The following is a 12,323-nucleotide window of genomic DNA, read 5'->3' on the forward strand; positions in this document are numbered from 1 at the left end:
GAAGGCTGAGAGGGGATCTTAATAATGTCTAAAAATATCTGAGGGCTGGGTGTCAGGATGGTGAAGGTCTCTTTTCAGTGGTGTTGTGAAAAACAGGTACAAGCTAGAACACAGGAGGTTCCACCTCAACATGAGAGGAAAATTCTTTGCTGTGAGGGTGATGGAGTCCTGGACCAGGCTGCCCAGAGAGCTTGTGGAGTTTCCTTCTCTGGAGACTTTGAAGACCAGTCTGGATGTGGTCCTCTGTGGCCTGCCCTAGGTGACTCTGCTTTGGAGGGGGGGTGGGGGTTGGACTAGATGATCTCTAGACATCCCTTTTACCCCCTAATATTCTGTGATTCTATCACTATTCCTTGCATTTCACAGAGGCAGGACAGAAGGGGTGTCCTCTGTCTCCCTCTCACACCACAGGGCAGATCCCCTCTCTGTGTTTGGTGGGCTTTTATATTACTTTAATGTTTTCATGTTTGAAAAAAGAGTCAAGAGTTTGCCTGGTCTTCCTGGGCAGTATTCCTGTGACTAGGAAATGAATTTATCCATTTGAATTTTACCAAAGACTTTAAATTATATTTAAAATGTTTATTTAAAATCCAAGTCAAATGTTTTTTAACAAACTGTCTCAAGATAGAAGAAACAGACTTTTTGGAGTAACTGTATTGTTTATTGGTTGTATTGCAGTAGCACCTAGAAAACCTATTGTGCTAGATGCTGAACAGATAAGAGATGGTCCCTGCCCACAGGAGCTTACAGCCTTCAGAGCTTAGCCTCGGCATCATCCTGCTGGGGGTTCACCAAGCATTCGTTCTCCTTACATGCTTCTGCTGTTTTAGCTGGGCTTTCCTGGGGCAATGAGGTCTAAACTGTAAGCTTCATTTCCTCATTATCCCCAACAAAGCAAAGATCAAGCAGGAGGCCAGTTTCAGGGAGCTGAACAACTTGCTCTTTCCCACTGTACATTTCTCAAGCTGATTTTTCACATGCTGTAGATACCAAGCCTGTGGCTGAGCCATGTGGGCTTCCTGAGATCACTGCCACTCCTTGAAGAGCTGTGGTTTCCTTGTTCCCAGTGTCCTCAGGCAGAGAGGTGTTTGGATAAAAGGAAGCCTTTTCAGTGGTTTATATAATTAGAGAAAAAAAATTTCATTTTTGTTTTGCCTTCTAAGTTTTCATTCTTATTCAATACCTTCCCACAGTTGCTGCCATATGGGGCAAGGGGGAAGATACAATAAAAAGCAAGCCTGACATCACACATGCACACTGTCAAATCATCGAAGTATCAAAAACAAAGCTTGCAGGAGCACAAATTTATATAAATGTGGAGGCCAGGTGGGGAAAGGACACCAGCTCTAAGTGACAGAAACTCCACCCATTTTTGGAGCTTGTCACCTGTGTCACCATCCCATCCTTTTCCACTTCCTGTCTCAACCCTCAGGTATAGCTGGGATTTATCTCTTCTAATCTACAGAGCCTTATAGAGACAGTCCCAGGAAGGGATGAATGAGAAATCCTTCGCGGTGGTTCATGCTTGATGAAATTTTGGAGTCTTAGGGACAAAAGGAGCCGAAGGATAATTTCTCTAGACCTGTCTGTTCCCTTCTCCACTATCATTGTAGTGTGGGCTGGCTCCTACAGGCTGAGAAGGTGATGGGATTATGCAAATGAAGGGGAAGGGGCAATTTCAGCTGTGCTTGGTTTTGGGTAGGACCTGTCCCTTTCATCTGCAAAAGAGAGCCGTTTGCAGGGACATGAGAAGGATGGGTGTGAGAAGTAGACCCAGAGCAAAAAAAAAACCCCAAACCTAACTGAGGTTAACAAACTTGCAAGTCAGAGAAAGGGAGAGGAGAGGTCTGGACCTTGGCAAACAGAAAAGTTGAATTGTGGTTTCCAGTGTGTTCTAGAAGCCTAGCTCTGATTGAAGCCACATGGCTTGTGTGTAATGCTGGCAGAAGCAGAGCAACTGGCAAGATGGCATTGTGTTAGCAGAGGAAGGACAGCTCTTTCTACTGAGGTGCTTCTAACTTGTTACCCACCCACCCCCTGAAATAAATAAATAAATATCCTGAAGCTGTGTGCATCTTTCGTGCAGCTCAGCAGAGCTGTCTCTGAACCCCTGGTTAAGAGGACCCTGTTACTGCCCCACATCTCACCAGACAAGAGCAATGTCAGGGATCAGCATTCAAACCACAAGCCAAATGCAGAGTGCTCCGAAACCAAATCCCTCTGCCTGCAAATGAAGTTTAGTTTCTTATTACTTGTTTCAAAATGGTTTGTCACAGACTTCCTTTGGAGATGTGGAAGGAGTTAAAAAAAAAAAAAATGGGATGAGTGTTCCCTGGCCCAAGCTTAATATCTAGAATCTCTGCTTGGAGCTTTTAAGGCAGAAGGACTTTCTCAGAAATCTTCTGTCCACAGCATATGATGCAGCGTGCATCTCTGAGAGATGCATAAGCAGCTACCAGTGTGCTTCGAGGTTATGATACTCAGCTCCCTGTACCTAAGGAAGAAGAAGAAAAAAAAATTCTTTACCTCTGTAGAGGTGGGTCTAGATACAGTCATCTGAGTTCCACATAGCCCAAAAGTCTGGGGGAGCTTTGGATGTGGACTCGTGTGATCTGTTACAGGGATAGGCTCCAGCAGGGGCTATATAGATGTGAATCCAAATTCCCACAGGTTTTTTGGCTGCCAGTTGGCTGGGAGCCTTTATTCTACCTCTAATTCCACAAAAGAAAAAGAAACAAAACCCAATAAAGTAAAAGGTGCTTTTAAAATACCATGAGGAGAGAAACTGCCATGGAAATAAATAGCAAAAACAACAATGTTAACATTTCTGGTGTCACAGCAGCTCTGAAATTCAAGTAGTGTGCACATGCCTACAGCACTTTCTCACAGCCACTGTCAGTGCGGCCTGAGGTCCAGAGCTCAGATTGTGTCCCATTGTTCACTGAAACAACCAACTCCTCCCTGGCTGGAATGGATTTGGAGAGAAGGGGAGAGGAAAGATGGATGCAGTCTCTTCTGATAATCAGGTCCTTACTGCACCCACCCAATGCCGTGCTTTAGTGGGACAAAGACACAATGTTCACTTGCTTCTGTCCCTGTTATGCCTGAGGTATGATGGTCGTGCTTCAGAGCTGGAAAGGGTATTGCTTCAAATAGTCCCCCATCCGCCTGGGCAGAGGGAGCTGGTCCACGTCGGCTGTGGACTTGTTAATCCGTAGCCGGCACAGGTGCTGCAGGCTGGGGATGTTGTCTTTGTGGCCCAGCGGCCGGATGAGTTTCAAGTGCACTGCAGCTGCTGCCATCTCTTTTTGCATGGGAGGTAGAGGAGATGGAGGCGGGTATGGAGCCTCGTTCTTGCTCTCTGTTGTGCAGGACGTGACGTAATGCTGGATGAGACTGACCACGTCTGGGAAGGCCAGGATGCGAGGCTTGGACAGGTAGTTTGAGTCTAGCCGGAACTTGCCATCGGTGTACTCGATGCGCACGTTGGTGGGACCTCGATTTGTCTTGACAGAGAGCGTGAACAGGTAGCTGGGGTGGGTGCTGTCTCGTACCAGGAAGGTGCCCTCAGGCATCTTTTGGAGATGCTGCTTGGCCTCACTGGCAGTGATAGATCCCCAGTACCAACCTGGAAAAGTATCCCAGAGAGAACTTGTTAGGGAAAGAACATATTAAAGGACTGGTGGTATATGTAGGGAGACCCTGAAGCCTACTGAGTTCAGGGCTTGGGAAGAACCAGGCCCAGACTTAGTAAGACCTTCAAAAATTAAGACTGTGTCAAATTCTAAGAGTTTCCTACCTGTGCTTGTCATTGTTCTGCTGGGGCTTCTGATGAGGATGACTACTTTTGCACCTACTGCAGTTTACAGAGAAAGGGGGCAGTTTGCAATCCTTTCTCTTAAGTCATAAAAGGTAAAGCTTTTGCTTACACTAGTAGTAAAGAACTTCATGATACATATTTGGAGAGACTGAAAATACACTTGCTGTATCCATAAGAGTCAGCCATGGCTGTGACAGAATCAGGTTCCCATCTGAAGTGGGAGATTCTTCCTGGAGTTCAGATTGCAGAGTTGATTCCCTGCTCCCTGTAGCCTTCTGTCCCCATGCCTTTGTGAGTTGAGCCTTACCAGATTCTCGCAGATAGGAGAAGGTTTTTGCAATGCAGAGAAGGTCTTCTTCGGGGTCTCGTGTCTGAGGTGGGTTGCTGTCTGCAACTGGTGCTGCAAAGGCAGGTGCAGACTCCTCCTGGAAGGCCATAACTGGGAGGGGCTGCATGATTGGCTCCGACAGCTCCACCTCAATGCCCCTGGGTGACAGTCTCCTGAGCTTTTCCTCTGCCAGCAAAGGATGAGGTCTGAAATGAAGGACATACGCTGCTATTTTCCTTGCCTTGAAATAGATTGTGGTGTGTGTTCAGTGCATGATACATTGTACTGCAGTATGTCATGCTTTCTAAACAGATCCTTAATGTGCTTGTTTCAAACAGGGAGGGAGAAGGGAGGGTGTGGAATTACAGGGCTAAAGATGAGCCATTAAAAACAAGAAGAGAGCATTGGACTCTCTTGCCTTGTAAGAAGTGTGTCTTGCACTTTAGGTTGTTTTGAAATCTGATGGGTTTAGATGTTGCCTCCTAATATGTAGTTTCAAAGGCAATACGGTTTATAGCAGCGCTATAGCTTCACTTACATCATTACAATGTCAGAGCATTTCTTTTTCTGCCAGTGTGTTTGTTATTCATGCAGTATAATTAGACACAGAATTGGAAATAGTTTAGGTTTTGTCCTACCCACTTTCTGCTCAAGGTTGACCCAACCCTAAATGTGTCTGCTAGACCTCACAGGAAGCTGATCTCTTAGTGGAATAATGGAAATTCCTGTTTCAGCCAAGCCTGTGCACTACACAAACTCTGTTGTCCAACAGCACAAGGGAGATCTCGATGTGACTGTAATCCCTGCCAGATTACACAGCAGGAGGGTCTGCCATGGCTGGGCTGCTCTGAAGGTTAATCCTTCTGTGTCCTAAAGAAAAACTTCATGTAGCCATTCAGCATCTAAGCAAAGCTGGGAGCTCTGATGGGGTGCTCCCTCTCTGAAGCACAGTAGGTTCCCAAAGGAAGGCAGAGCTCCAGGGGAGGATGGATGTTGGGGGCCACGGGAGACCTCATCCCCAGGCAAGCTCCTGAGCAGAAAAACATTTGTGTGCCCTGCACTGCTGTATGTCCTGTGCTGTACCCACCCCACCCTGTCACTCTCTTGCCTGAGCCACTCTTTCAGACACTTAACAGAAAAGATGGCCGAGTTTCCTGAAAAACACAGCACAGTCCTCCACATGAGACTATCAGAGCACCACTCAGGCTGATGGTGATTGCAAAAGTAGCAGCCACCTCCTCCCACATCACTGAAGAGAGAAGTGGAAGGAGACTCTGAGATCATCAGAATTTCCCTTCCAATCTTCCTCCTTCTCTGTGCTTTATGTGACCAGTGACACTTGAGGTATGTAGAAAAGTGTGTTGTAAACTGATCTGCACCTGATCACAGCTGCACTCCACCTTCTCAGTGGTCTCAGGTATAGGACAGGGAGGAAGAGGAGGCAAAAGCGGGTTAGAGAGAACCTGAAAATGACTTATGAGTGAGAGGCACAATCGGTTCCATGACTCTGCATTTCTAATAAAACCATGTAGGTTTGGAGTAAGGTTTCTAAGACCACAGGTAAAACTGAATGCACAGAGAGACACTTGCACCCACACAATGCACAGCAACCTGCTGCTGTGTGCTTGGGATTTAGAAAAGAACATTATTCCTCTTCTGTATGTCAAGTCACATTTCAGAGGCAGGCTGCCATGATCTAGTCATGAGGTCTGTGGTGACAGGTTGGACTTGATGATCTTTGAGGTCTCTTCCAACCTTGGTGATACTCTGTGTGTGTGTGTGAGAGAGAGATACCTACTCGGCCTTCATGGCATTGGAGCCTCATTTCTCCATTTCTGTTAATGGGTGGCAAGCCAGACCTGGCTGGCCCTTATTCTCACCAGGCACTCTTGATCACAAGGACTGTGTTTTCAGTGGCTTCCACAGAACAGGGAATCTGAATCTACCTTTAGACCTGGAAATATCTGCTGGGAAACCTTAAGAGTTTTCTTGTGTCACCTGAGCTACATTTGTAGTTGTTGAGGGCTGCATTTTCAAAGTATTTGGTTGTCTCCCTTTTAATGTCATGGTCTTCACAAACGTCTAGCTACCTGCTTTTGGGGAAAGGGGTGTCCTGATTCTCCATTTTCCACCTTTTTGAGCAAAGATGACTACAAACCAGATCCTTCCATGTTCTGAACCTAACATACCAGTTCATGCTGTGCAAACAGGGTGTCAGGCAGGACTGCTGGCAGAGCATTCTCTTAGGTACATTCTTACATGGACTGTTCACCGAGCTGAAAATGACTGTAATCAACATTAAGTAAAATCAGTCCTGCACTGCTTGCTGCTCACTTGCTCCCTAGAACTCAGATACTCCCCAGGCATATAGAACTTTTTTTTTTTCCTTAATACCTACTTTGGAGAGGAGATTAGGAATTGGCTAAGAGGCTGGGAAGGAAGGGAAACAAGAGACAGCAAAGCTGCACAGGGAAATGTACTCCCAGCGCACTGCAGAAAGTTGTTACTTTCAAGGGCTCTAGCCATTCATAGTTTGACCAACTCTGTGATTTTATCAGTAAGTTTCTTTTACAGAGCCACTGTGGGTGTTTCTCAAGCAGAGCCCATGTGCTTGCAATTAATTTTCACACTGTTTGTTCTCTGCTGCCTTACACTTTCTTTCTGTCACCTGAAGCCCCCATGCAGTCAATGGAGAGTCTTCCAGTACAGCCAGGGCAGGGCCATGCTTATACTCTTACTATTTTCCTTCTGTATACCTGCCTCATAACTCTCTCCCACTACAAAATCCTAGTGCAACTATAGCCTTAAAGAAGCATGATGGAACAGAGGAGGGGGATTAGAAATTCTCAAGAAAGGGGGATTAGAAATCCTGGTGTCCTAACAGGCTGAAGAAAGAAGAGCTGTTGCTGTGACCAAACAGAGCAGCTCCAAGAACAGGAAAGGGAGAGCAGAGGAATCAGTTTGTTAATGGCAACTCCCACTTGTAATACAAGCACATTTTGCAAGAGGGGTAAGAAGGTTTTGCTGGGATAAGAACATGCTGAAAAAGATAGCTGACATGAAAAAGCCTTTTAGTGGGGCAAAGTTAAATAATTGGTGTTTGTAAGAAAGAAAGAGAGTGTGACAGGTGGAGGATCAGGACTGAACAGCGTAAAGTGCTAGTACAACTGCTATGAGGAAGAAAAACAATACATAAAATTTGGCATGTTTGGCGTCTTGGGAGACACAATGAATGAGCTTCCCTATGCTTTGGCAATTAGTGTTTCAAAAAGCCTTGGAAAGCCAAGGAAGTTCGAGAGAATCAGGTATGTCTGGTATCAATTAGTGTTAGCTTTGCTGATAAGCTAAATTTTGTAACAGTACAAATAGTAGAAGAAGGTTTGTCAAGCTGCTCTCCCTTCCATCAGCCCCATCCCAAGACACCCGTGGGAGCTTGGCCTGAGTAGGAGGGGGAGTATGGAGTCCAGGATGTATGGAATCCTAGAGCATAATGAAAACTGAGCAACAAATGGGCATTAAAAAAAAAAACAAAATTAAGAGACAGCCATCTACACATAACAAGTTCTTAGTAGGTGAAGGGAAGCAGTAGCTCTAGTATTTTAACTGTGGAAAACAGCTTCAGGTAAGGATGTCACAAAGCCTAAGCTGAAAAACTAATTCCCTTGGCCATGGCTATAGGAACTGCAGCAGCAGTCTGAAAATGAGAGTGAAAACAAACCCACTTGAGTAGTAGGAAAGTATTGGTAAGCATGAGCTCTGCTTGTCTGTGGAACAGATCTTAAGGGAAAATGGCAGAAAAATCCCCATGCGTTAGTCTTCAAAGCAGCCAAGGCAAAAGCATTGGCCCTGAAGAAAATCTGCTGTGCGCAGGAGAGCTGGGAATGCTGACAGCATGGCTCAGGCTGAAACGAATGCTGACGCTTCCCAAATATGCAACTTGGGTAAAAATGCTGGATGATTCCTTCAGACTAGCTCTTTACTCAAAGTGATGATCTGAGTTGACCATAGGGCTACTGAAATGCCAACATGCTGGCACCACACCGGGATAGCAGACACTTGCTGTTACCCGTTCCACTGAACAAAGGTGGTGTTAATGTACATGTGCCACCCACGGCTTTCATTCTCCCAAGTGCCATGTATGGCTAAGTCTGTATACATGTACATACATCTAATCCTAATAAGCAAGGGGAAAATGAAATAGTGTTCAGCATAAAGATTTACTTAGATAAAAACATCTGAAGGGACGTTTCCAGGGGAGGTTCTCCCTGAAGGCGGCTTGTTTCATCGAGACATTAAAGAACACCTCTAGACTGGGGCTTATTTCTATCTGGGGCTGCACACATGGCACTGAACAACACACACAGAGGTACTAGTCATTTTTACTCCCCCAAAGACCTGGAAAACCACCTAGATTTTCATCAGTAGAAAGCATGGAAATCAGGAATACTTCATGGTCCCATGATTTTTGGCCATAGAATCTAAAAAGCAGACACACGAGGCAAACACACAGAACTCAGCACTCAGCCAGCGTGAGCCATTGCCATTCCATTACAGTCACACACAGCAACTCAAATGAGCGGAAACACTTCCCCAGAGGATCTTACTAATTAGAATTACCAAACCATAACTAGTGATGAAGGCTGCAAAACATCTTACCCCTGAACACAGAGGATCATGTCACTCCTGGACCAAGAGAAAAGCATTAAGTCTTCAAGAAGGTGGGAAGTGCTTTCTCCTCTTCTCTTTGTCTCTTCTCGTCTCCTTCTTCCCTCGCTTCCCAGAAGGGACAAGCTAGTTCCAGCCTCTAGGTAGGGGCTGACGGCGAGAGAAAGCTGGAGAACCCCAGCAGAGCCCTGTGCCAGAATCGGAAGTGGCCCAGCAGGCGAGTGGGGCTATCCAAGAGACTCTTCGCAGGCAGTTCAGTAACTTTGGCCAGAAAAAGGTGTGCCCTCTGGAAAGAACGTCTTCTGCTTCTGCTTTTCACACTGCGACGACAAATAGTTTTAAAAATAACCAAAGGGAAATGACATCTATTTAAAGAGGAACTGATCTTCCTTCAGTCTTTTAGACAAAAAAAAACAAAAGAGCGAGAGAGATTCCGAGCTCTCTGCAATAGATGCTAATAAATAATGCCCGCCGGGCGTGCGGGAGTAGAGCCGACAGAGCACCGACCGCCTTTCCTCTTGCCTCTACGACTAATGAAGCTCCGTGCAGAAAAAAGAAACCACCACCCTACTGAGTAATCTTTTGTTTGCCCCTTTTAATCTGTTCCAGGAAGTGAGGGATTCCTGGAATCGCATTGTATTCACATCACTCTTCCGACAGCGGCCAGGCGGGGGGGGCTAAAACCAGCGAGAGAGGAGGTATAAATAGCTATGCCCATAGCGGCCGCGAAGCCCTCCCGAGAGGGGAGGGAGGGGAAAGAACTCGCCAGCCGTGCGGGGTCTCGTTCGCAGAACCGCCTTTCATCCATTTCCAAGAACTTTCCAGGAACGCGGGGCCGCCGTGGAGGGCGCTGCCAATGGGCGCCGCCGCCGTAAGCCCATCCGCCAATGGGAGCTGACGGAGTACTCTCGGTTACCAATAGGCGTAAAACGCCGTGAGGCCGCAAGCCAATAGGATGCCGCCAGCGCCCCCTCCTGCCGCATGCGCGGGAGAGGCCGCGGCACCTGTCCTTTCTTCAACACAACAGCGCCATCTTGTGAGGGCCTAGAGAACAAGCAGTGTAAGAAGCCAAATCAGACAAAGCTGTGTCCTCGCTTCAACCTGCCAGTGCAGAGGCTTTTCGCTTTGCTGACATCTGTGTAATACATCCCAGAGGGCGGATTTCTCAAAAAGCCAGGAAAAGTACACGGCTGTCACTCGGGGGATGCAGTGTTTCAGAAAAACAAGTCGCTGTGTTTTCAGCTGATGGTGATCATTTCTTTATTGCAGCCAGTATGGATTTCCACCAGACTGCTATCAAAGCAGTGACCTCTGTGCAAATCGTTGTCATACATCATAGAATCATAGAATGTTAGGGGTTGGAAGGGACGTCTAGAGATCATCCAGTCAAACCCCCCTTCCAGAAAGGATCACCTTGGGCAGGTCACACAGCAAAGCATCCAGGTGGGTTTCCAAAGTCTCCAGAGACGGAGACTCCACAACATTGCTGGGCAGCCTGTTCCATGCTCCATCACCCTCATAGTAAAGAAGTTGCTGCTTATGTTGAGGTTGATCTTCCCGTGTTCAGGCTTATACCCACTGTTCCTTGTCCTACTACTAAGCACCACCAAAAAGAGACTGGCACTTTCATCTTGGCACACATCCCTCAGATTTGTACAGATGTGAATAAGTTCTCCTCTCAGCTTTCTCAAGACTAAACAGCCCCAGGTCTCAGTCTTTCTTCGTAGCAGACATAGTCAAGATGTTTATTTATATAAATAAACTCAGGTGGCTGCAATATTCAGGTAAGTATCAGTTCACCAAAATATGCCATTCCTCAAAGAACATTTCATAACATCACCTTTCCAAGTTCTCCAGATGTGAGCAATCTCAGATATCTCACTTTTGTTAAGGAATGAGATATGTGAAAGTCTGAAATGTCTTTGATCCCAGATATCACTGTTACTGAATTGCTAATGGTGTGACAAAAAGGCAATGAAAATACCCAATGGAAAAGCCAAAATTAACCTGTATTACTCCCTCCCTGGAAGTGTTCAAGACCAGGCTGGATAAGGCCTTGAGCAACCAGTGGAAGGTGTCCCTGCCCACAGCAGGGGGTTGGAACTAGATGATCCTTAAGGTCCTTTCCAGCCCAAACCATTCTATGATTCTATGAAACAGCATTGTTCTCTGTGTAAACCAGGTGTCTGTGGTATCTAAGCCATGACAGCATCAGGATCCAAACTGCGTGCTGGCTAAAACAGGAACTCTCACAGGGTTAACAGCCTGTCTTAGAAAAACAGGGCCCCTGCCCCAGAGTTTATTGCAAGATTAGGGCCTTATTGTTTTGATTATTCTCTCCTATAGCTGAGCTACTACATTCTCTCTTGAAATAAGTTGGTTTGTGGGGTTTTTTTAATAAAAACAGGATTAATGTGTAATTTACAGTTTTAGGGATTTTTGTGAGGATAAAAGAACTTTTGCCAGAGTGGGCTCTCATTCTGTAAGAGCACTGTGTTGGATTTTTAACAAACAAACAAACAAACAAACAAACAAACAAACATACTTCAAAAAGTAAGCATCAATCAATACATAAAAAACGTCCTTTTCAATGAAAAATGTCCTGCAGCTCAATAATCTGCAGTGGGCCTGTCAGCATGTCCTCCATCTGTGTCTCCAAAGGATGCTAGTGTGGCTTGACCTGTTACAAGCACAAAGAGAAGCTGCCGGTTTCAGCAGTCTAAATTTTTGATCATGTGAGATGTAATTCCCAGAGAGATCTAAAACTGGCATTTGTTGAGGGAAATGACCCCAGCTGCAGCCAAGGTGACTACACTGGCACTTGTCTTGCTTGCTTTTAGGATGTTAGAGGTGTTGGGGTTAAATGATTAACTCTGCTAACTCCAGGATGTGTGCCTGGACCCAGCATGCCTGTACCTCCCCCAGAGCTTGCCAGAGAAATTATAAAACCTTAAGCAGCTTAAGAGAAGGATATTGCACAAATGAACGTTCTCAGCTCTGTATAAACTGTGGGTGGATTGCAGAGGCTGGGATTTGCACGTTGGAGCTTCTGAGTGGGTACCCAACACAGCTCTGCAGGTACACAAGCCACAGGAGACACCACAGCAGTCACTGTGGCAGAGTCGTTCCACTAGGGCAGCACCCAAGCCAGACTGCTCTGGGGCTGCCCAGCATGGTCAACATAACACTGAATAAAAACTACCAGGTAAGCTAAATCAGGAGAGATGGCTGGTGAAAAAGATTTAGAACTTTAGTACAAGAGCATGGGATACTTTTGGCTGTTGCTTACACTATCAGATTGCCACCTCATTACTTGTGACAACCTCTGTTGCAAAGACTTTTAGATACTGAGAAATGCTGTCTTTGTTGCTGGTTTGAAAGATTTTCTGCACAAGGTATTTGTGTTTTGCCTGGGGTCTAAGACAAAAAATTAACATAAAACCCAGGGGAATATATTTGCTTTTTGTTCCTCAGCTGTGGTCATCCTTATGTACAGTGAGGTTATTTGAT

The 12,323-nt window shown here is 45.9% G+C and overlaps 1 protein-coding gene across 1 annotated transcript; it reads right to left on the reverse strand.

Annotated features, from left to right (window-relative positions):
- Window positions 1-1,740: 1,740 nt before the first annotated feature.
- On the reverse strand, window positions 1,741-9,654 carry CISH (cytokine inducible SH2 containing protein). Its single transcript, XM_054167541.1, has 3 exons — window positions 8,805-9,654; window positions 4,128-4,354; window positions 1,741-3,628 (listed from the first exon to the last, which is right to left on the reverse strand). The coding sequence occupies exons 1-3, from the start codon at window positions 8,849-8,851 to the stop codon at window positions 3,126-3,128; spliced, it is 777 nt and encodes a 258-aa protein (XP_054023516.1). The 5' UTR covers window positions 8,852-9,654; the 3' UTR covers window positions 1,741-3,125.
- Window positions 9,655-12,323: the final 2,669 nt, after the last annotated feature.

Source organism: Dryobates pubescens, chromosome 1 (genome assembly GCF_014839835.1).
Source record: "Dryobates pubescens isolate bDryPub1 chromosome 1, bDryPub1.pri, whole genome shotgun sequence".
NCBI lineage: Eukaryota > Metazoa > Chordata > Aves > Piciformes > Picidae > Dryobates > Dryobates pubescens.

Coding starts and splice junctions, on each gene's coding strand:
- CISH (XM_054167541.1), bottom strand. CDS start 8,851: ATGCTTTTCTCTTGGTCCAGGAGTGACATGATCCTCTGTGTTCAGGG. Junction 4,355..8,804: donor ATGATCCTCTGTGTTCAGGG/GTAAGATGTTTT, acceptor CCTTCATTTCAG/ACCTCATCCTTTGCTGGCAG. Junction 3,629..4,127: donor CTCCTATCTGCGAGAATCTG/GTAAGGCTCAAC, acceptor ATACTTTTCCAG/GTTGGTACTGGGGATCTATC.